This window comes from Osmerus eperlanus, chromosome 2 (genome assembly GCF_963692335.1).
Source record: "Osmerus eperlanus chromosome 2, fOsmEpe2.1, whole genome shotgun sequence".
NCBI classification, from domain to species: Eukaryota; Metazoa; Chordata; class Actinopteri; order Osmeriformes; family Osmeridae; genus Osmerus; species Osmerus eperlanus.
Window position 1 is genome coordinate 19,780,726 of NC_085019.1, and position 25,856 is coordinate 19,806,581.

General features: G+C 42.0%; 1 protein-coding gene across 1 annotated transcript; it reads left to right on the top strand.

The window, feature by feature from the left end:
• The first annotated feature begins 4,626 nt into the window (after positions 1 to 4,626).
• Positions 4,627 to 11,307, top strand: hmox2b (heme oxygenase 2b). The gene is made up of 7 exons (XM_062479809.1): positions 4,627 to 4,770; positions 5,537 to 5,678; positions 6,054 to 6,182; positions 6,468 to 6,585; positions 6,966 to 7,457; positions 8,247 to 8,370; positions 8,583 to 11,307. Exons 3-7 carry the CDS (start codon positions 6,109 to 6,111, stop codon positions 8,708 to 8,710), a joined length of 936 nt encoding a protein of 311 aa, XP_062335793.1. The 5' UTR covers positions 4,627 to 4,770; positions 5,537 to 5,678; positions 6,054 to 6,108; the 3' UTR covers positions 8,711 to 11,307.
• The last annotated feature ends 14,549 nt before the right edge of the window (positions 11,308 to 25,856 follow it).

Here is a 25,856-nt window from a genome sequence, read left to right on the forward strand (position 1 = left end):
CGTTTGCAGTGCGCCATCCGGGTAGTGATGGGCAAATCGAGGCTTTTCGAAACATGAATTCAATTGAAACATTAGAGTCGTGGCCTTTGAAACGCTCGAAACCTTTACTCAACAGCGACATCTGCTGGCAGCTACGAGTATACCATAACTAACAGTGTTGCAGCTAATTCCACATGGTCTGAAGGATTCTTGTGGATGAGCGGAATTATTGCCGTCCTGCAATGCAGATGGCGTGGTATCGAATACGGGAGCGATGGCTTTCATCAAACAATACAAATAAAACCTGGTATGACTTAAATTCTGTATGAGAAAATAAACTCAGTATAAAGTTGTTACATATTCATATATATATATATATTTTTTTTTTTTAATTGTATTTACACACAACAGCACACAAACAGACACATAAACAAACAGGATTTCGCTAATGGCACACAAGTAACTAACGTTCTCTAACTGTCTCAAACTCTCACAAATCTCTCAACCAAGGTCTCAAGCATTCAAAACCTTGGCTTTGCCGCCTCATTTTATACCCCGACACGTCAGTGTCTTTTGCCAAATACGAGACAGGTTTCGTTCAAGATCACGTCACAAAACGTTTCGAAACACTTTGACACGTGACCGGAAGTGTGTTTAAAACCCGTCTGCAACACAGAGTGTTGAATGTGTCGGGACAGTATCGACAGCGCAGTACCGAGCGGACCATCACTACATCCGGGTACTTTCAGTGCCCTGAATTCTGCTGGTTTCGTGAGTGTAAGCGCCCTTAGCACTGAAAGTCAGTGCTCGAAGTGCACAAGTGCGCGGTAGTAGACACAGCCTTTGACTTATTGAGGTAGGCCCAGGACGCAGGAAGTTGCAATTATGTAAAGTCTAAAGGCAATGCAAGTTTATTTATATAACACATCTTCCTTTCTGAAAAAAAGAAAAAATCCACTTGATCTTGTTTCATTAAAGGAAAATGTGGTTCTCCAATTGTTGACTTCCTTTATAAATTGGTAAAATGTGTCCATGGGGCTGTTGTCGTTTGGCGAGAGTTAAATCTGGGTTTCATCTGCATAGCTGTCATAAGAAATTTTGTTGTGCATGAGTTGAGCCCTGAGCGACCCCAAATTGCTGTCCACTCACATTCTGAGCCAACGGTATTTCTTTTATAATATTTTTAATAGTATTGTGTGATCCACTGTGACGAAAGCAGCATTGAGGTCAAGCACTCCGACTGATGCACTGAAATCCCAGACCTAGTACAGAAGCAAAATCCAAATTGAGCGGAAGTACATAGGAGGGCAGAGCCAGGCTAGGATTTTAGTGCATCACTCGGTTTTCAGAAACACATTTTTTGTAGGTCCAATCAGCGAACAGAGGGAGTGGCTGAGAACGATGACGTTGATGTCGTGCACTAGTTTGAGTTGTAGTTCAGTAATGGCGGCGGAGAACATTTAGTCATTTAGTCATTTAGTCAGAAATATGCGAGCGAAGCTATTCTGCGGTTGTGGCAACGCTGCCGAATATCCATAAGTTAAAGCCGGAGCAAGAACAATCCTTGCTGAGTTTTGTTGGTGGTCATGATGTTGTGGCCCTCCTCCTCACATGGTTCGCAGAAAAGTTTGATTTTCCAGCTACGGCAGCTAGCTCCGTGGTGAAGGAGTTGGCTAAGGCGAACGCTAGCGATTGGTTATGGCAGATCAGAGTGGCTCTGGGCAGATCCAATAGTTTTAAACTTCAACAGAGTACCCGCCTTCAAGGAAGTTAACGCTTGTCAATGGAGCGATCCCAGACCCTCTGTACAAATGAAATGTACGAGGGTCTGGTTAGGACCAGACTAACTTACCATAGCTTACTGTCAACTTTATATTCAAACGAAAGGCCACGAAATTCACGCTGCCTTTAATTTAATATCAGTAGAAATGTGGCCTGTGTTTTATATGTTCACCCTACAGAACCAAACGCATATTAATGGATATAACGTGATCTAACAAAACTTGATAATAATGTAATAAATAAAAGCTTGAGAAGTGTGTCTAAAATATATTTTATTGAACATTTGCCTTTGAAAGGGGCATATTAACAGAATTATATACAAGACGTTGCCATCAGATATAAGTGGGGATGAAACATAGAGTCACTGAGGACCTTCACTGTCCCACAAAAGCAGTCTGGCTTGATGACACGATAAAAAAAAGAATAATGGGTGTGTTTAACAAAAGCTTCTGAAGGCAAGACTAATATTATTTAAATATATATCATTTCCTATTGTGGTTATCAGTTCAAGTATTAATCTTCTTCTTTGCTCCAGATAGACATGTCAACAATCTATGCTCACGCTTAAGATAATATAATATTTGCCGTCATTGCAAATCAAATCTGTTTTAAAATAACGGGAATAAACTATATTAACAACATTTTATGTATGTGTGACAACCATTTGCTAAACTTGTTACAACAGGGCAGGCAACTCAAGCCATTTCTCCCTGTGCTCATTCAATATAAGTCTATGGCTCATTCAGCTCCAGGTAAATCGTTAATCGGCCAATGTGAACTTTTGTGCTCGTGCCCTGTTTTTATCCCCGAGCACATTTGCAGGCAACTTTTATTGACGTAAGCAAATAAATGGGGTGCTAGTTTACCCATTTCGGATTGGTTTCAAACGTAGCAAAAATCAGGAGAAATTCTTCTATGAAAAAGCTAGTAGTATGAGCCAGGTTCGAGAATCAAACAAAAATTATTGGGGGAGATAGTTTTGTAAATGTTGACTGGAGTTAATAGAATAAAAACGACCGGAAGAGCCGGATGTCTAACAAGAAATGCAATACCACCTACATCCACCGGGGCCGTTGCTTCAAGCCGAGGGGCGAGGGGTGGGGGTCTGGGTAGCCTACACAGGCTAAGCCAAACAGCTGTTTGGCCCTAGCCCACGCTAAATAAAAGAAAGGTAGCCCACAAAACAATAGTGACCATCTTCTTGTGAAACCCAGATGTAACAGAAAGAACAGAGGCCAAACCTGGTCTTAACTTCGAATTCTCCATCCCCCCTCCCCAAACCCCCTCCATGCCCCTTCGCCAACCACCAGGCTGCCCAGCATCCGAACATTCCAGGCATTCCCGTGATTGGCAGACAGCAGGTTGATTGGCATGTCGGACCCCACGAACACTGGGTACTGGTAAACAACCAACTAACAGCCTAACTAACATAGGCTATAACACACGTCTTTCTGTGTGGGTCGCTACACTATTTTTGTACTTTAACTGCTAAGATTCCTCGATGAGATGCCTTATCAATCTATTAACGTTACAAAAGATTAACACTCTGCAGTCAGATAGCAACCCTGTTTGCGATTGTATAATTAGGGAGGGAGTCAGGCTATTAATCAGACGGTTGTTGGTTCGATTCCCGGCTGTGCAAAAATGATGTTGTGTCCTTGGGCAAGGCACTTCACCCTACTTGCCTCGGGGAGAATGTCCCTGTACTTACTGTAAGTCGCTCTGGATAATATCGTCTGCTAAATGACTAAATGTAATGTAATGTATAATACCTGTTTGTTTTTCAGAGTAGGGCTAGCCATGATTTAGTAACTTAAAGGCTGGTAGTTGATTGAAGATAATAATGGGGATATGTTTAAGATTGAGATTGGACTCAAATGTGGGTAATTGGATATGTAGGCATTCATGTTATTTTTGCTTAGGGTTCACTTCAAACATTAAAAGAAAGGGTGAGGTAGCAGACTTCTTCAAAAAGCTGAGCAAACAGGATCAGGTGGAAATAGACCCCAGTCCTTGCACCACCCCAAGACCTCAGAGCAGCTCCCTACCGGAGGCTACAGGCACCAGGTCAGAGCATACTAGGCAGTCAGTCACATGCCAAGTTTAGCTTGTGTTTGTAGGCCACACATGTAAGCCTACACAACGTTTTTTTCCGATTAAGCCTCACTTTAAAATGTTGGTTGTTGATTCATGAGTGTTCTTGTTTTGATGGCTGTGGCATTTATTGTGTGAGTATACACTAATAGTTTTGTTTTAATGTAAAAGATTCATCAAAGGATCTAACCTCTAACCTGATTAGACCCAGATTATATATTCATGTAAACAGAGTGACCAATGTCTCTCCAGTTTGTGAGTACAGTATAGTGTGTGTAAGAAATAAATTAGTTGCAATTCAGATGTAGAGAAACAGTCTATTCATAGTAAATGTAGAATTTGATTAAAGTAACCCTAGTGGACCATACTAGGCCACACTGAAGAACTACGGCTTAAGTACATTTTAATTTCTATTTCTCATCAGCAATCATATGAATACTTTACACTGCTTAGATGCCAGGCTAAGGTTACACACACATTTTCAGTATTGGTCTGTGGACCCCCTGAAGTGGCCCTGGCCACCCCTTGGCCACCCCATATATAAAAGTCTGGTTACGCCACTGCTAATGATTCGAAATGATTCAAAATGAACGAATCGTTCACGAACCACACATCACTAGTAGGTGTAAGTGAACTGTTTCCTCTAAAGTTCTGTAGTCAATGGGACTGTAAGCTAACAGGAAAGCTGTATTCGTGCTTGTTGGCTGTACACTCTCAATTTTGAAACTGAACTGCAGAAAAAATTATCCAGGGAGGATTGTGCTTGCCTGATATTATTTGAACCTTTAACAGGCTCCACGTTGCTTTGCTTCAACCAGAAACAGGCTGTACTTTGTGACGGACACGTGATTGTAACTTGGCCACTCAGCACTTCCTGTTTTGACAGTGAACAACAGTGGACAGATTCGTGGAGAGGTACGCTAGGCTTTGTTAGTCTTGGACTGTAAGTTTTCAAGTTCAGTGATGTCCATTTAGTTTTCTAGGCACTAAAGGACTACCATTCTTAAAACTAATTGAAATCAGTCTGCCACATCCGCATGTTGACTAAGATAGCAGCATTTAAAGCTAGTAGTGGTGCTAGCACTATCAAGCTAACGCATCATGTTAGCGAAGCTACTGATTGTAGCTTGCAAACTGCTGCTGATGGTGATGCTTCGGTCATTGTTTGGGAGATGATTTAATGGCTCGTTTTGTCGTTTGCCTGCAGCTATCTTCTTTAGTTTACGTTTATATGAATACAAGTTAACGTAGAAATATATAGTAAATGTACTTTACTGATAAGTTATTTACGACAATACTTGTGGGGAATGTGTACAGTGTTACAAGTCATTACTATCTGGTTGATACTGTAAAGTACCGTCAGAGCTAAAACGGGAGAAGTGTCATGAATGACATCTGGCTCAAACATTCATTGTCATGTTGGATGATTTCTGTTAGACAGGTGCTTAGCTAACTTCAGTAACGACCAGAAAAACTGTTATCCTCTGTGTGGTCGTGTACTAACTACATAGTGTGTGTAAGCTCCTTTTGTGAATCCATGTTCCTAGTTCCAGGCCATTGTTGATCTCTCTTTCATTATTGGAGGCCTTGCTAGTCTGTGCCAGCTGTCCAGTTTTTCACCAGAGGTCTTTTGAGGTTAGTTTATCAATGGCTGAAAGTCATACATGCACCTCCTCTCTAGCAGGCTGAAGAAGGTCACAGATGAACTAACTGGCAGGGGACACTACCACTGACCACCCAACCGCTGAACAAGGTCAATACGACAACAAGAGGAAGTGTGGTATCACGGTCTGTCACGTTTTGATACAGGGTTGAGGATTCAGGTAGGCAGCATTGCTACTCATACATGTTGATGTTAAAGTGCCGTTTGTATTTTAATGTAGTATTAAGTTGGTTGTCAAATTAAAAGCAATGTAACTATGTTAATCACTGACTGATCAGGTCTTCACACAAAAGACAGAGAGATGCAGTTAAAGGGGATTGGCCAGGCCTAGTACATTTCAATTGGTCTTTTGTGTTGGGGGGGATAATTAGTTTTTCTTACTTATTCTGTACATTATTACTGACATTCTTTCCTTATTGTTTAGTATAATATAAGTCCACCACATAATCAAAAGACGTGCACAATAATATATAATAGCCTTGCATGGCAGTCGTCCACGATGTCCAATGCTACCATACCAAAATACTTTGGGCAGATTGTGGCGCAGGGTGACAGACAGACGAGTGGAACGAGTAACGTCATCGGTGACGATGGAGAAGACAGTGACTGTGTCCAATGGAGCAGGGATGGTGTATGCTGAGAAGGAACCAGACACCACTCTCAGGTAATCAGCCCAGGACATCCCTGTAAGATCCCTCCATCCCTGTATCCACCAGAAGCCTTGTTTCTGAAAACTGCGGGAGCTCTGTGGAAATGAGTCGTACTCTCAAGGTCTGACTATGTTTGAAAATGTGTGTGTGACAACGATGGGTTGTTGTATCTTCCAATTCGATTACCAGAACTGTATTTCTGTATAGAAGGTGGTGACATGACAGGGTACATACAGTATACCCCTGGTTATCTGTGTGGTATCAGTGTGTGCGTTTCTTCTCTGCCCTCGTCCTCACAGCCCTGAGGACCTGTCGGAGCTGCTGGCAGCGGGGACCAAGGAGGTGCATGAGAAGGCCGAGAGCACCCAGTTTGTCAAAGACTTTCTCAGGGGACGGATCCGCAAAGAGCTCTTCAAGGTCAGCCCGGAGAAAGAGAGGAACAAAGCCTCCATTTAGAGAATCAGTACCTCTTGTCTCAGTTCCTGCCTGACAAAACACGGAACAACACAGAATGTATATTTACAATCACATTGATGTAGTGTAGTAATGTTATGTATTCATTTAGCGGACGCTTTTGTATCTAAAATGACATACAGGAGGATTGAAACTTTTGACCTCTTGATCTGCAGTCAGATGCTTTAACCACTATACCTAGCCCTGTAACCTTGTCAATTATGTCATTGTCATTGATTGTTTATTTATGCTGTCATGAGTGCAGATGTGTATTATAACGAGATTTCTTTTTTTGAAAACAGAATCTGAACCATTGCATACTGTGCTACCTCTTGTTCCCCCAGCTGGGTGCCGTGGCTCTCTACTTCACCTACTCTGCCATGGAGGATGAGATTGAGAGGAACAAGGACCACCCCCACTTTGCCCCACTCTACTTTCCCAACGAGCTGCACCGCCGCGAGGCCCTGGCGAGGGACCTGGAGTACTTCTACGGAGCCGACTGGCAGGACCAGGTCAGCTGCTCCTCGGCCACCCAGCACTACGTGGACCGCATCCACCAGGTGGGACGCGAGGACCCTGTCCTGCTGGTGGCCCACGCCTACACCCGCTACATGGGGGACCTGTCCGGGGGCCAGGTGCTGAAGAAGGTGGCCCAGCGGGCCATGAAGCTGCCGCCCACAGGGGAGGGCCTTGACTTCTACACGTTCGACGCCATCCACAGCGCCAAAGCGTTCAAGCAGCTGTACCGCAGCCGGATGAACGAGCTGGAGCTGGACAGGGATACCAAGGATAGGCTGGTGGTCGAGGCCAACCTGGCCTTCCAGTTCAACATGGAGGTGAGGAAGTAGTTTTTTTCAGTTCACAATATCTGTCAATGTGTTTGATATTGGATGTATTGCAATACATCACAAAATGAATGCAATTGCGATGATAATTTCACATTGTGACCCGAGTTTGTTTATACATATCTGTGGCATCAGGTCCATGCTAACACCCAGGCCTTCTAAACATGTGGGGGGAAGTTCATTTCTACATGGTGATCGCAAGTGCACCTGTGGGCTTTCTGTTAATTTTCTATGGCTTTGTGGTTAAGAGCATTAGCCCTTTCACATCGGTTTCACAAAGGAAGATGTGCAGCTCTCTAAACCCTCTCATTTAATTTATCTCCTCAGCTAAATAGCTAGCCTCTATCTCCGTCCCCTAGAGTAAAGCTTGGAGCCCGGTGAGATTTTAGAACTACAGATGGCTGGACAAAGCTCATCACCGTAACCCTCGGGAACAGATACAGACGAGGATAGAAAGATATAACTGAAGGGTTGTCGTAGAATTTTCAATTATAACACGATGAAGTCTAATTCATCGTGTTCATCAGGTCAGGCCACATTCTAAATGTCTCTTTTATTACACTCTACCAACCCACAGTGTGTTTTTATCAAATTAACATATTATGATTAAACGGGTCATGAGTTTTACTCATATTGCCTACTCAGTAGCAGTGTAATTGCCTCTGCTTTTTATCTGTTTTTCCAAACTGGTAGAGAGCTGAGATTGCTGCAGCAGGGGTTCTGTGAGATGGCTTTGGATGAGTGGTGAAGTGCATGTTTTGGTCTTGTGTGTGTGTTCAGGTGTTTAACGAGCTGGAGGAGATCGGGAAGACCATCCAGGAGGAGGTGCTGGATGCAGGCATGCCTGTCCACGGAGCCACGGATGGAGACATCAACAAGTGCCCATATTATGCAGCCAAGACGGGTAGGTTCTCCTTTCTAATGAGCTCCAGGGAAAACGGCTTCTCAGCCAGTGTAAAGAAGGATTTAGTCATTTCATGGTACCGCCTGTGCCACAGTACATTAGACCTGTGTATGAAGTCGGTAGAGATGTAAATGTCCATTATATTTGTCCCTCCACAAGTAGAAGGAATCCATGCACATACAATACTAGTTGTCATTCTCTCCCTATCTCAGTGGCCAGCGGTGGGTCAGCCTATGCCTGTCAGCTGGCCATGGCCGTGCTCCGACACCCTACCGGTCAAGTCCTGTTCGCTGCCTGGGTCGCCGCCCTGGCCGGATTGGCTGCATGGTACCTCATGTGATCTATCCATCGTCCAATCACTGTCCGGCAGGGAAACGGGAAGGAGAAGGAGAGAGAAAAGTAGCCGTAAGAGGCAATGAAAAATGGGCAGTTCCGTAATTGCTTGGATGAGAAGTCCGTCCATTCCCAGTGCTTGTAACTTTTCCTCCTCTTGCTCTACCTCCCTCTTACCCTTCCGTGCCTGTTGTGGCTGGGCATATCTCAAGTCCTTTTGTAGATCACTTTCATAGCTTTATACCTACACCATTATGAAAGCTCTAAGAAGAACGGGTGAGTTGGTCCTTTTGAGAGAAACGTAGGTGTGCATTTAAAAAAAAAAAAAAAAAAAAACGTTTTGGTTATGAAGTGGGACGTATTTCTATTTCATGAAATAGTGTCTGGCTTTGATATTAGTCAATTTTGTGCAATTGATTATAAAGTTGAGTATAAAATGAAGCATAAACTTATTTGGAATATTTCAGAGCAACAATGTGCTTTGGCAACACAGAACAAGCTATGCATATATATTGCATGAGTAGGCTAGTTGAGTTAAAACTGCAGGGCAGACAACCCTGTTAAAAGTTGACCATTAATATAACCTGGTTTTATATTGACTAATTTGTGTTGAATGGTTGCTGAGCACAAGATGTGAGGTCTGGCGGACTTGAGAACGGTTCCTAACGGTTGTTAATGGATGTCCAAGGGGTATGTTTGCAGACCTGAAAATCCTGAGCCATACACTTTCCAAAAGGACAATACTGTAGTGGGTTAACCTTTTATCACCTGCTCCTTCCTTCCTTCTGTACCCCTAATGCTCTATGATGATACCATAATAGCTTGAACTACCTGTACACATGTATGAGGTGCCTGGCAGGATGGGCTGACCTCCAGATCAGAAAGCTGTCATCTGTCATTCTAGATATTTGGTTGGGTTAGAACCGGTAGTGTACTGTATATGTGTTGCTAATATGTAGTTTGAGTGGAAATGTAGTAGAAAAATAACCACCTCCTTAATGCAAGTGAGAAATACTTCAAGCCTCATGATGAATAGCTGGAAGTTACTGCAATTTTCATTTCTGAAGTCTATAATAGTTCTTGAATTGTTTCTTGGAATGTTTATTTTCAGCTGTTACAGTCACATATACCCAACATTCATTTTTTGTAGACTGAATTAAACTTTTGGGGGGTAGAGGAGAGCTGATGGTAGGGAAACTGAAACATCCGTCCGCGGAAGGCCCAAAAAAGTGTGTCCCCAGCACGGAGGCATTTGTTTTAGTGAGTTTTCTACCGGCGGCAGCAGACCAGTGGAAGAGCGAGCCCTGAGCCACTGTAGGGTTTCAGACCCGGGCTCCAGAGCAGGTCGGTTCAGGTCACGCCACACAGGTGATACAAGACACCTCACCTTATGTTTCTCAGTTTATGCAGTATCTATCCATGGTACGTATAGCATATGCACTGCCTTTGACATTGCTATGATGGATGGCCAAACAGATGTGTGAGTGGTATGAAGTGATGGGAACCATGGTTTTTATATTCCGTTTTTAGAAGTAGCATGAGGGTATGCTAACTGGCAGGAGCGAACGGTTGTTCATTGTCATCATAAATAAAATGCACATTCCCCAAATTGTTTCTACATTACCCAACCTATTTTTTTCTGCTGAAAGGCTTCAATATGCAGTAAATACCAAAGGACACACTTGCAGGCATTTATCTCAGTCTCAGTTTTGAAGTGGTGAGTGTGGGTCTTCAGCTTTACAGTCCTTCAGAGATCTCATTCACAGACTAATTGAAGGCTGTGTCAACTTCCTTGATACCCTCTCATCTATGAATGTGAAATAGTGCTCATTCATGTATCAAAGATGAAGTGTTTTTGGACCAATGCCACTGTAGTGTTAATCTGGAGCGACAGTCTTTGGTTTAGGATAAGAAAGGGGAGTGTGAGACTAATGCAAGGCTTGTCATATTCTAATAACTCAAAGTGATGTCAGGAATACACCAAAAGGCAGTAGGCCACAACTGATGTGACAGCTCCTCGAAAAGCCTTTTCCTTGCGCGCACACACTTTTGCTGGTGGCACGCTGTATCTTTAAGTGGTAGGAAATGAAAACCCTACTTGATTTATTAGAATTATTGTCTTGCTTAATTCCCTGCCTTTCAAATGCTCTCCGCAAAACACCTGACAGCACTGTCTACGGCTGGTGGGTATTGGTCAAGAATGGTGTTTGGTTGTCCCCCCATTTTCTTTTCTTAATGCCAGCACAACATGATGCATTTTTGTAACCATGGGGACATAACTGAATCGAATGCAGTATTGTGGCTATTTTGAGACTAAAACCTCAGGAGAGTGGGTGAGTGTTTGAGAATTCGACTTAATGGATCCCCGTTGACCTCAGTAAGCAGAGTGTCTCACTGGGTCACATTGGGGGCAAACACAGGTCCTGTATGGCATTTTACTGCGAGTGGTCATTGACCAATCCATTTTCATAAATGTAACTTGTTAGCTTTATTGTTGACTGACATGACAAGTGTAAAATGGTTTGTGAGTAGAGCAGCAGGTCGCAGTATTAGGCTACATTGTATTGACTGTAATTAAATAAAATACAGATTTTCTGGAATCAATACTTTTGGTGTGTGATTTTATATTTGAGAAGCCATGGGAAACTCATGAAAGCCCATGGAATGAGTCATAAATGGAAGATTGAAAACCATGGAACTATGTAATGTAACTAATATTGGGATGACAAGTGCATTAGATAGACAGTTTCTTTTATTAATCCCCAGAGGGAAATTACATCTAATCATAGAAGCCAAATACATAAAATTAAAGAAGACAACGAGCAAGTGATTTAGAATAGTAAATAAATAGAAAGATGAGTCCCAGTTTAAAATCAGGCCAGAGGCCTGGGGGTTATCCATCAACGTAGATTAACCCTTGTGTTATCTTCGGGTCATTCTGACCCATCAGTCATTGTGACCCACCGTCGTATTGCGACAGATTTACCGCATACAAAGACAAAGTGAAGCATTTTCTTTTAACCGTTGGGCTGTCTCAGACCCCCCACATTGCAAAGGTTAAAAGAAAATTATTTTAATTTGTTTTTGTATTGGGTAAAATTGGGTAAACACAACGATGGTTCGTTATGAACCTTTGGGTCATGTGACCCGAAGGCAGCACGAGGGTTAAGGAAAAGACAGGTTTATTTCAACAAGTCTCGCTTAGAGTTCTGTTCCAATAAGGTGGCTTATTCTTGTTCTAGCTAAGTAGCCAAGGTAACTTATACTTCTGAACTAGCCTGCTCCATGTCAGGCTAAAAGTTTAGCTAAATTAAGATGTGTTGCAAATAATTTCAAACAGGCGTAAACAGAATGTCAAAAAACAATTCAGTCGAGTGAATTCCAGCAAATCATTTTTGTTCCGTCCGTGTTCGGAAACATAAGTGCAGACTTTTTTCTCACAATATGACCCAGCATTAATTACTTTACGTGTTTACTTCATCTCCAAAGAATTAATTAATTTAAATTAACAAGTTAACAAATAATGTCACTTTCACTGTTTTCAAAACTAAACAAGCAGTGCGTCTTGACAAGTTTTGTCAACTATGACGTATCCGTTCTTCAAACCTGTGGATGAAGGTGCTCAGATTATACAAAGAGCGTTTATCCCACCAGCCCTAAGGGTCTTCACCAGTATCTGTGGAAGAGGTATAGGTTCAGCAGGCCCAGCATAGTTTATCTAGATAGATTTTATTGTCATTCTTAAAAAAAATTATATAGAAAAACACTTTAGAAACTCTTAAGGATGGCAATGAACACATGAGAGCAGCCTACCGTCCTTAGTAGAAAAGAGAGTAGTACACTATAATAGTAGAAAGGAGGATAGTAGACTGCAGTCTATGTAGGTAAGCCTAGACCAGTGGTTCCCAACCTTTTTTCAGTCATGGCACCCTAACAAAATAATCAAAAGTTTGTGGCACCCTGAGCTGAGCATGCCCACTAAGTCAGTCGACTCATCCAGCTGCAAGGAAAATTTGTTGAAGGACTTTTACGCGGCACCCCTGCTCTCGTCAGACGGCACCCCGGTTGGGAAACACTGGCCTAGACTATTTAGTATGCTGGAATCACACATAAGAAAGCAAACTCACTGTAGCCAAGCTTTGACCACTGTTCAGTCTGTCTGCATCTCTGTGTGTCTTTGCATGTGGTTTTGCAAAGCGTTTCTAAAATGCCCTCTAGAGTGGCAAAAATGAGACAACGTGCCCAACGTGCCTGCCATTCACATTGGGAGATATGCTTGAGGGCCCAGGATGCCCCTTAACACAATAAATGATAGTCTTAATGAGTGCCTTTACAGCAGAGAAAACGTGATGCAGTACCCTATAAGGTGCCCTTACAATTGTCTAAATTTGACTGTTCCCGTGCTGTTATGAAGTTTATGCTGCCCCTATATGACAGTGTCCCAAATGGTGCCCTTTCCAAAGGAGAACATGAGATGCTGTGCCCAACAGTCTCCCCTACAATGTGCCCACTATGACATGCTTTCCCAAGGTGAGGCCGTGACGACACTTGGAGTGTCGTCCCATTCCCATTGTTACACTGGTGAGGCCCCATGTCATGCAGTAGCAGCCCTTAAAACTTTTCCGCCCCTGCCCTTCAAACAGCCAGTCTGCTACTGTCCAAGCCCCATCTGGACCTGTGGAGGCAGACTGTGTTGTCAATTTTAATTGGAAATCTTTCCATATTGTATTGAATTTATACATAACCTACATCCAAATACAATTTTCAATTGTTGCCACGTTCTTTTTTGGCTATTCTCAACCTCCTGTTGAGAATATCGGTCAGTGATTCCTTTCAGGACGGTTTCAGACAGCTCATCAAATACCGCAAATTATCAGTAGGCCTAAATGCATTAGTTATATTAAGTAAATTTGGTAGGCCCACAATTTACGCATTTAAACGATCGATAAGGTTTGACAAGTTGTCTCCCTCGCCGTGTTAATTGCGGCAATGTTGCCCTTTTTGGGGTTAACTCCAAAACACTCCAAAAATTAATTCACGCTGCTGAAAATAACACCATTCTGCTGGTTTACGCTTTGCTTTTTGAGACATAACTCATCTTTTCGACGATCGCCTGATCTGGGCTGCTTCTGTTCTCCTACTCTTCTGGCGGTGAATTGTTTTCAGCACCCACAGCCTATGGAGAACCATAAACGCAGTCTATCCGTCCGTATCCGTGCGTATCCGTGCGCCCGCCCATCCGTAAACGGAGACGCAGAAGCATTGCGGCCTCTAGCGTGGCTTTTTCGTGTAAGCACGGCTTTCGCGACGTTGATGGAACACCCCTCTGTTCCATAAAGGCCGAGACTAAAATACAATTTTCATTGACTAAAACTAGACTAAAATATCAGTTTTCGTCGACTAAAACTAGACGAAAATAGTCATGGATCTGACTAAAATAAGACTAAAATGCTCAGACTTTTAGTTGACTGAAACTTGACTAGACTAAAAAGAGTATGAACGTGACTAAAACTAATAAAAACTCAAATGACAGCTTGACGAAAAGACTACACTAAAACTAAAATTAAAACAGGCAGCCAAGAACAACACTAGATCCACCACGGCAAAAAGCAATGCACACGGCCATGTGACTTCTTCCAGAAAGAACGTACCCTTTCGGCAGCTCCCTCATCGACCACTTCATCAAAATGACACGCCATGATTGACATGAACGATAGGCAACATCAACGATAAGTCAAGAAAAAAAACAGACACCCTCTAAACACTTTAAATTAAATTGACTTTTTTGGCATTGTTTTATAAATAGCCCACTATTAATCAATACATTATCCAGTAGCCTACATTTTTTACATGGTTTTTGTCTTGGGAAAATTAAGGATAAATGTATGGATTTAGATTTGTTTTGCAATTGTAGGCTACTGTTAAGAATTATGTAGCTATGATAATTATACTGGGATCATTTAGATTAAGATATAGACTTATATGCCCGATGCCTCAACATTTGAAATCACAAACTACCATACAGCCATACATTTAATGTAGGCTATGTAGGTTTGTATCATTCTGAAATCATTGTTCATCATTGTTCAATGCATTAGGCTAAATGTTGTAGCCTATGTATTTAAGTTGATTTTCTATAAACGTAGCTTACATATTGAGCTGAGGGAGGATGAGAAAATGATAATGTCCGTGGTAAATCATCGTTTTCCCGTTCGGTCAGTGTTACAGGAATGTCTGGTTAAGCAACAACATGGGCTAAGCCTGACAGTTAGCATCCCACGGACCTGGGCTGCGTTTCCCGATAACGATGGATCGTAGCAACAATCGAGCAAAAAACGAAACCATCGATATTTCTTACATGCGTTTCCCAATCTCGTAATGCTCGTAAGGAGTAGGCTAATCTATGCGCTTTCAAGAGCTACGAATTTTCAAGAGACACTTTAGCTACGATGTCTTTGGGAACGGCCTGTAAAACTAAGATTCGTCCTACGATGGATCCTACGATCAACTTAGGCTTACGACGCTTTCGGGAAACGCAGGCTAGGTTCGAAGCATAACTTGTCATAGTAACTGAGTTCGAACTACGTTGAGCTGGCTTCATGGAACCGAATGAACTAGAAATGAGTCCGACTAACTGACATAAGCCTGGCTTATTCGGTAAACTCGCTTCATGGAACAGGCCTCTGGTGTATTGAAGTGTTTGGATAAGTTCAAGTGTTCTGGTAGTCCTTATGTGCAAAGAACATTAGTTATTAGTGTTAAAAATAATAAAATCAAGTTTAGTCAACGAGCAGATCAATGTCATCAGGCCTCTCAAAGGCAGATTAGTATACCTGATAGCGCCTGGCAAGAATGACTTCCTGTATTGCTCCTCAACACACCGGGGTTGAATAAGTCTGTTTCTAAAGGTGGTCTTAAGCGTGGCTATGTTGTGTAGGAAGTGGGAAGCGTTATCCAGGATCACCAGAAATTTGGTGATCGAGGCTACTCAAGAATAACATGTTTACAGCTATAACATTGGCAAGACGCTACATCTTTAAACTTTCTGTTTAAAGAACATGCACCTTTTAAACTATGTGAAAGTTGCATTGATAAGACCTCTTTCTCAAGATTTGTAAGTGCTAGTATTGTTTTTTGACGGTCTCGTTTTTCAACATGGGGAGAAACCATGCAGTTTGTTGTGGTAAAAAATATCCGTCCAGCAGAGGGCGGTCAAATAGTGGATGAACCTGCTTCAAAACAACGCTGGCACGTGGCATCATCTTTTTAATATACGGTAAGTTTAACATATTGTGCGACTTTGGTACAATAACAATTGTAAAAAATCTCATGTAAAACCACTGACATTTTCTTGTCATGTCAGGCTTAATGTTTATTGGATTGGTTATTTAGAATAAGGAATGTGTCTATTTAAAAAAACGTGTCATTTGCATTTTTTTGTAATGTAACGGTAGCCTACCAAAAGCAGAGCAGGTGTATTTGCTCAAAGTACTTCTCAGATTAAGGAAAAGTGGATGAAAAGTTTTATTTTTGTCAGATGATGTTGTAAGAGTCTTCTGATGAAGATAAAGGATTAATTCAAAAAATATGTTTGTGTAAGTTTTTAGGGAAACTTTTAATGCAACGTTGGGCCTAGTTGGGAGCAGAACTTAAGCATTTGCTCTCAAACTGTCAGAACAAATACACAAAACAACTAATGGTTAATTTGGAGTGTGGATTGCTTACATAGCACTATAACAGTACATTTCATTAATAATATCACCCAACAGTCACATTTTGATGAATCAGAATTTATGAAAAAAAAAAAAAAAATGGATACATATTATAAAAACAGAATGAAAACTTCAAAGACCCCGGGGTCCATTGTTCACGTGTAATGGTAGTCCCAAAAGCAGTTCCTTTCCTCTGAAAAGCAGAGACGGAGATTGCACTTTCTGCAGAGCGTATTAAAATATCCTTTTATGCAGTGTCTGCAGCGTCCTCTCGTTGTCTTCACCAGAAATGTGCGACCATGTCCCTGCGCACATCCGTTGGTGGTTCACATGCCCTCTTGGCTGGGACCCCATTTGGTGGACCCCCATTACCTGAGGATGGTCTCTTCTGAGCAGTCACAGGTCTCTGAGGTGTCACAGTTATCGATGTCGAAGGGCTCCCACTGGCTGAAGATGGCCACCCTCTCCTTGGTGTGTTGACAGCTGTGTTTGTCAGGATGAGAGAGGAAGCTAGTTGCGCCTGAAACAGTCTCCTGTTCAACATATTTTTCTTGGGAATATTGAGAGCCTTGCAGTCCCGTTTGTAGAGGAGACAGGCGTTGATCACAGCAATGATAATAGTATGCCAGAAGATGTAACTATCAGCGGTGCAATTTTATGAGGAACTTGTATTTGGCTCCAAATGAGTCCAGCAAATCCACACCGCCCATGTATTTGTTGTATGCACCCACAATATGAGGTCTCTCAACTTCAATGTAAGATTTGGGGGCTTTGTTCCAGCGTTGAATCTTTTGCACAGGATCAATGCCAGCAAAGGATGACACAAGTGTGACTGCCCTGTTGTCATATCACTTGACAGCGCATATGTTGTGGTTTGGTTGGCTTGTGTTGGTTTGCTCGATGTCCTTACTATCATCATCATTAGTTGGACAATCAGTGGGTCTCTGATTCTCTTTTTCCACTTCCTCAACATTTTCAACCACCTGCTCATCACTCGAATCACTGGTGTCTGATTCGATGTCAACATCACTCTCTCCATTTTGGATAGCATCAATGACATCATGCATGGGAGTCAGATGGCTGAGTGGTTAGGGAATCGGGCTAGTAATCAGAAGGTTGCTAGTTCGATTCCCGGCTATGCCAACCAAATTATGTTGTGTCCTTGGGCAAGGCACTTGCCTCGGGGGGGATGTCCCTGTACTTACTGTAAGTCGCTCTGGATAACAGCGTCTGCTGAATGACTAAATGTAAATGTAAATGCATACTGAAGTAAACTCTCCTTGCTGGTGTCATTCTGAAATGGAAATAATAGTTAGAGTATGTTCAAGTATACCTAATTCCAATGCAAATGAATCTTATTCATGCATTACATTCCACTGAAGGCACACAATACTGTCTGGCTAGCCTAATGTGCGCTCTACTTAACATTCTAAAAGGGAGATACAACCCCCCAGGCCTCTTACATCCCCATATTGCAGAACATTCACTCCTGTCCCTGAACAAGGCACCATACATGCAATCCCCACATACCAAAACATTTACACTTGTCCCTGAACAACCATCCTCCAAAGCATTCCACAAACAGTATCTGCCTTGTGCAACAAGCAGATATTTGGGCAAACAAGCAAAGTACAGATTTAAAAAAACAGTTGACTATATTTCACTTCTAACATAGAAATAACATTGATTTAGAAATCTTCAAATCTGGTCTAAACTAATAACCCATTTTTAAAGTGTGAATCATCAAATACATTATATTTCTGTAAGTATTTATCCTGTATCTGAACATTCGAGAAGTGTAATGTCTCCATGTAGAGTGCAAGGTGCAATTGCTATTTTAGGTACCATTTTGACCCAACGTTGTAAAATTACAACAAAGACAAAACAAGCTTAAAATCAAATGTGATGCATGAATTCCACAATAACTTGGTATTTACATGAACTACATATTCTAACAACCACCCCAAAAAATATGTCATGGAATTTACTTACTTTAATGTTGATATATCCAGTCCAATGAAACAAGGAGATTCTGTACATTGTAACATGCTTCTGTATTTATTTTGTATCTCATTGATACATTATGTATTCTGTCCAGTTTTAACTTCCTATATATTCAGTAACATCGTCCGGGGATGTTTACCCCCCCCCCCCCCCCCCCCCCCCCAACCCGCATTTTCGGAACGACAATGGATGTGAACACACACACACACTACCTTTCTTATGCCAGCAGAGGGCACCAGACACAAATGTCGGAAAATGCCGCCCCTCTCTTCATGCCGCCTTCGCTCGTGCCTAGAACTGCTACTGGCCCCACCTCTCAAGAGCGCCCGCTCCCAACCCAAGCTCTTCTCCTGTCTGGCCCCCCAATGGTGGAATCATCTCCCCTCCTCCATGACTAAAGGCTAAAGACGCACTTGTTCCAGGGATATACCAGCACTTAAAATGATTTGTTGGATCACATGTTAGTTTATTTCCTCTAGGAACACAATGACGATTATTGAAGGAATTTCTGATCTTGTTGGTTAGTTGTAACTGATTTAACTATTTGTACTCGCTGTGAATTATATTATTGTTGCTTGCTTTCCTCCAGGTACACTTTAGCACTTTCGAGGATCATGTTGTTTAATTATAATCTGTTTAACTGCATGCTCTTCTGGTTCTACCCATTGGCACTTATTTGCTTTTCACAATGTATGCTTTAAGTTTTTGGCTACCCGCAATGTTTGAGGCTATGTCGTTGTTTATGATCATTGACCTATGCACTTTTTGTAAAGCTCTCTCTGAAGTCGCTTTGGATAAAAGTGCTAAATAAATGTAAATGTAAGTAAGGACAGAACAGAGGGTTTGACAAGTGTGATGACTGTATTCCTTCACAGATTCCATGAGCTTGGACATGGAGTTGGACCAGTCAGTGGCGACTTTTTAGGGGTGCTCAAGCACACCTAAACTTCATCTCAGTACCCATCACTCACGCACGTACACAATGCTATTTGTGTGTGGATTGCAAAAGAATGTCTCAAAATTACGTCATTTGAAGAAGGATTGGGCGCGTGTATTGGGCGTTCCACAAATGCAGATTCAACACTTCACACAAAGAATTGTAGATTTACAAGTGACAGACCATGAGAAATGCACACACGAAATGTTAAGTATTTTTAAGAAATTACAAACTATATATTAACAAATAGACATCTATGTGTACAAATCATAGCACATTTATGTAACTGCCACAAGTACAAATCACAATTAAGAATTTAGTTTTTGTGGATCGCAAAACACATTTGTAAATTGTGGAACATTTGTTAGGGCATCATCATACTTGCATTTACGAATAATTTTGAGACATATCTCTCTCCATAGTTTTTCCGCCAGTTTGAATTTTATGAAAAAACTAATTTTTTTCTTCAAATTCTTTTTACTGGCAATTTCTTTCAGAATTACATTACACAGTGCTTGAAAGACAGTACAGTGCACATGTGTTTACAAACATCTACCATAGCCTGTCAGCCTCCCCAGCCGGTAAGTTATCCAGGAAGGTTCCAGGCCTGCGGCCTACTACTACGGTCTACGTTAACATAAACTCCAAGCTCCAAACATCGGGTTACTCAAACCATAACCAGTCGGGAGGAGAGGAGACGAGATGTAACAACAAGTTAGCAGTACTTAATGTGTCTAAAATAATCAAATAAGCTCCGGAAAACGCGTGTTAAACCCGGAACCTCCAAAACCCACATTTTCCTCCTAGGCTGTTGCTCCGATTTTCACGAAAAACTAAACATATTATCTTCAGAGCATGCTGACAAACTTATGGAATTCAAAATGATTTGTTGAACCATTCTCGAATAACGCGCAAATGAAAAGCATGCCAAAGAGGACATGAGGCTATATCTATGTCTATGCAACGGTTTACTGTATGCAAACAAAACTTGATACGTGTCACAAGCATGACATCAGGATACCTGCACAGTTTCGGCACAGTGCCACCTACTGGTCAGGAAATACGTTTTTGTTCATAACTTCTGAACAGTTTGACCAAAAATCAAGAGAGTGGTCTTTTCTGATTCTATGTGGCATACCAAGTCTAAAGAAATCCAATTTTTCCATGTCAGCCATTTTGGGCGTTGGCAATGTAAAATTTGTCATAAAATGATATATTTAATGAACACATTGCCTTATAATTACAAAACTCAATATACGTCTTTGGCAATGCCATGAAGGTAATCAAAACTGGGCAGAAAAAAAGTAGCCAGAAAGTATAATGCATTTTCAAAAAGCATTTTTTGCACTTGGCTCCTTAATTGGGTGTGCTCAAGCCATCGGCGAGAGCACAACCTTTGTTTTCTCACATATATATTTATTATTGTGAGAATCTCACTTGTTTTCCTGTTTCTCTTTATTATTATTGGGTGTGCTTTGCCTTCGGCAAGGGCACAACCTTTGTTCTCTCACATATATATTTATTATTATTTATTTTTGCCCCCCTAAATCTTTGTCAATATTTGAAGCTAACGGTGGCTAATTTGCTAGACACAGTCACTGACGTTACTAACGTCACTACATCACTAACGTCACGAAAACACGCGTGACTACCTGTAGCAGAACATTCGTTTCGCATCTGTTAACTTGGGGGATAGCTAGGCTAACTATAGCTTTACAGCAAGGCAGCTGCAGAAACGCCACAAGCAAAGAGGCCAGGGTGATAACTATTTAGTCATTTTACTTTGTGATGTGAAACACAATTGTGAAATGTAACGTACAATATTAGCTGATATTATTAAGGAAGTAGGCCCACATCTACTTTCGGAAACGGTAGTCTACTATTTCACTGAAGCATTAGCATCATGACATTAGCCTCTGTTGCCCGGGCAACACATACTACAGTGGTCTATGATGCATCTGTTTTCAATCGTTAAAATAAACATTCCTCACAAATACATTTTCGTTGTAGGATTTATTATGACATTACAAGTAAATGATTTGTTGGTGAAATTATCATTACCTGTGGTTTCAAACCAGTGTTGCTCACTGCAACGCTGTAGCCTAGGCGAGGCACACTACAAAAACAACTACACAGCTGTTAAGGAAGTCAAACGGCGACAGAACATGTTCGGCACTAGTGATGGGTCGTTCGCGAACGATCCGTCTCTAAGAGCCGGCTCTTGAAGGTGAACGTCGGGAGCTGGCTCGCATATCTGAAGAGCCGACTCTATTTTTAAGAGATTAATACAGCCTATAAAAACTAAATGATTATGAAATAATGAATTTTAATTGTATTTAAAATAATTGACTAATTCAAAGAACAACAAAAAAATACTTGTAGGCTTAAAGGCGCACACGATCATCCTCACATTCTGTTCCTGTCAATCCTGCATGAGGGAGGGCCAGTCAAAACTCGGAGAGCCATGACAAATCAATGCATTTTTAAAGATATGTGGTTACGGTCGAGTATGATTTCATTTCATAATTTAATTCAAATTGTTTTCACACCCATCATAGTCAAATTCATAGTTAAAACATGTATTTTTTAAAGAGCCGCTCGGGAGCCAAAAGAGCCGGCTCTTTTTGGTGAGCTGAGCCATACGAGCCGGCTCACGAAAAAGAGCCGGAATGCCCATCACTATTCGGCACTCCCCTTACTTAAATCAAAAGTCTTTCAATAGGTGAAACTATCTGACTACTAACCTGAACTTCATTGCCACAGCCTAAACTTTGTCAATCTGTTCATGAAAATAATTAATTTCAGCCTAAACCGTACAACGGAACGTTGAATCGAATTCAACCAACGCAATCGCTACCAAGACGAACACAGCAGTAGTAGTCTAGTACTGTAGCCTGGCTGCCAGCCCAACTTCTCCCCGCCCACAAAACAATTTGGTCGGGAAGTTGGGTCTGGAGGGTCTCGTATTGGGAACAACTACATAAAACCAGGATCTGGGCGGACCAATGAAATTGCCAGGGCGGGCTTTATACGATGATGGACAGATGATCAACAGTAACGTAATCAACAACGTCACGAAAGAGCCCTTGGGTTGAATTCGTTTTCAACAAACAACATATTACGTTGCTCTGATTGGTTGTAGGTCTATCCAATTGAGCGAAAAGGCATTTGTTTTACGAGTTCGGTTGAAACACGCCCCGTAGTCACAGCCCAACGGAGAGTTTTCAGACTCATATTCTGACTAGAATTATGAGTATGACAACGTCAGGCTACTAGTACTGTACTGTAGTAGTACAATTTACCGGGGCAGCTTCTCCACACAGGGCTATATCGCATTTTGCGTTGTTACTGACAATGGTCGGGTTTCCCAGATTCGATCGTTCTTAACCCTCGTGCTGCCTTCGGGTCACATGACCCAAAGGTTCATAACGAACCATTGTTGTGTTTACCCAATTTTACCCAATACAAAAACAAATAAAAATAATTTTCTTTTAACCATTCCAATGTGGGGGGTCTGAGACAGCCCGACAGTTAAAAGAAAATGCTTCACTTTGTTTTTGTATGAGGTAAATTTGTCGCAATACGACGGTGGGTCACAATGACTGATGGGTCAGAATGACCCGAAGATAACACAAGGGTTAAGGACTTAAGAAGGCTCTTAAGAAGGGTTCGGCTAAGAAGGAGCGCTAAGATAGGGGTGTTTCCCAGACGCGTTCTTAACTGCCTTCTTAAGATCCCGCCAAAGAAGCTTCTTACAGTGCGTTCACACTGCAGCGGAGCGGGCGGCGCGTGGCGTCGGCTTCCAATTCATTTTCAATTAAACCAGGCGTTGACGCTCGCGTAGGGCATTGTGGGAAGGCGAGCGGAGCGGAGCGTTGCAAGTTGGATTTTCTCAACTTTATGTAAATGAGGAGCGTGAAAACGCTAGCGTTGGCCAATCGGATTGTTTTCTTGTTTCTTGTAACGTAGCAACCTTTGGTCATGATAAACATTTCTAGGTTTCACAATTTCAAGATGGAGGAGAAACTTTTCGTATGTGTCTGCACACCCAGTTCTGTTCAGAACAAAGTTACTAATGTGACGAGCCTGAATTTAAAGATTACATTAAACTAATAATGCATGGTGCATGGTTGCCGATGTCGTCATTGTTCCTAGTGTGTTTTTATAGCCTACTTTTAAATTCAGTCTCGTCACATTACGTGACTGTTCTGTGCCACTGCTAGCCCAGCCTACAAACGACTGGTTGAGTGACCGGTGGCGTAACATGTATTCTACTGTAATCTTGCACTAGTAAAATCTTGCACTTACATAAATGTTGTGTAAAAGTGGTATTTTGATCGATATTGTGAGTACGTGAACCCAATTCTGCACGCTTGGCCATGACTACAACAGTGACCTTAGAGAACTACAACTCTGTATTAACTTGTCTAACACGACCCCGTGCGTCGTGTACTGTGGGAAGGCAAGCGATGCAGAGCGTTAAAAAACGCTGCAGTGTGAACGCAGCGTTAAGAAGCTCTTAGAGGGAGCTGCCCACCGCCGTGGTGCTGAAACTAAGTCAATCGATGCCAGGCAAATCGATCACCCACCACTTTATCAGCGCATAAATCACACACAACACCCTGTTTCTCTTTTTTTTTAAATAAACTTCTTTTCCTTTTCAACCATGTGTTCTGTGGATCATTTTGCGTCATTTCCTAGCTTTCAAGCCCTATAGCCTACATGATAGTTGGTATGGGTTGTGTGATGGTAGTGGGTTTAATGTTGGGAGTAGGGGGGTGGCACCCTATGTTGATGGCAGTGTAATGTTTCCTCCCAATCCAGCACAGATCCACCAGGGAGGGATTGTGGATTGGGATCAGTGTGCCATCCACGACACCAATCACCCGGGGATCCCAGCCACGGCATGAAATCCACGGTGGACCTGGCGGACCTCGTCCCGTATGGTGGGCATTCTGATGTGTGTCCGGGCATGGCGCAGGAGGATCGGTGTCATGGCTGCCACACTCCGTGAAACCGATGCCTTGCTGAGGCCGGTGCCGTCCCCAACCACCTCCAGGAAGCTCCCCACTGCCTAAAAACGCAGCGCGGCCAGGAGCTGCACCTCCGGGCTGAGGGCAAAATTGCATCGGGTTGCCCTCTGACGAGGCGTTGGATCTCCACACGGGGAAGCCGGTACTTGGACTGGACAGCCCGGTCCGACAGCACATTCAGTGCGGAGAAGTGCTGACGCACATAGGCATTTATATAAACTGTCTGGCTTCGCGCACGGCGACGCTGTTGATTAGCAGCGAGAATATGCTGTATTGCAGCCATGGTGTCTCACACGCGTGGACTTCAGCAACGCCTTTATATAGACTAGCAGGTGGAGCCTCTCTTGATGAGGTTCCAGCCGAGTTCAATTACACCTGTCAGTTTCCCTGATATCTGTGAAATACCACAGAGTTGTTGATGTTTTTATAGCTAATGTAAACTCATATGCATATGCCGAATGTGTGTGAAAAATGAGTGATAGTAATGATGATTCATTTTATTTATGTGCTACAGGAACACATGGGCAATTATTTATTTTTATATCTTTATTTTTCTTCTTATGCTATTATTTTTCTTGTTCTGCAGCTGTGGGCGCACATTTATCACGCATGGTTTTAGTATTCCTTTGAGTGTCAGATATAACTTTCCCTGATGCAGCTGCAGTGAGCGTTTGGTCGCTAAGAAGGCTGTTAAGAGTGGGTCAGGCTGATCTTACATTTCCTTCTTAGTGAAAGATCTTCTTAAGCTAAGAACGACTCTGTGAAACACGTCCTTCTTTCACAGCGCTCTTAGAACGCTCCTAAGAAGCTCTTAGCGCTTAAGAGCTTCTTAACGAATCTGGGAAACCCGGCCAATGATCGCTACCAGTGAGCTTTTTATGAATGAGCGATTTTCCACTAAATAAATGTCAAGCTTATTTACGTTTTTGGGGGCATATTTTCAGTTAGCAGATGGTACTGTTTGAATCACGATTCCATCTTCTACTAACGGTAACGTCGTAGAATAATCTTCAAAGGGGGTTCTTTATTCATGAATGAATGCAATATGAGTAGGCTAAATGCCTGAAAATATCACAAGAAGGGAAAAACTTAAAAGGACGTTTAAGTCATAGAGATTAGGTCAATTCTTTACACCGGTCTACCAAATGTATTCGTTTTGATTCAGCTATGAGGCTGCCTCTTGCAGGGGAAATGAGAAGACATCTATTTCATTCTACACTTCACTCGTATTTTGAGTTGTAAATGAGCAGCAAAAAAAAATGCTTTTAAATCTATGTAATCTTTATAAATAATAAGTATGTATTTTTATATAAAATATACAGAAATATCAGTTGTAAAAATGTCATTAAAAAACAGACCCCTGAGCAACCGACGCAAGCAAGCACACCCTACAATTTCCCCAGAAATTGTACCCTCTCTAGTTGCTTCTTGCAGCTATATCGTCAATCATATACGGTTGCACACAAT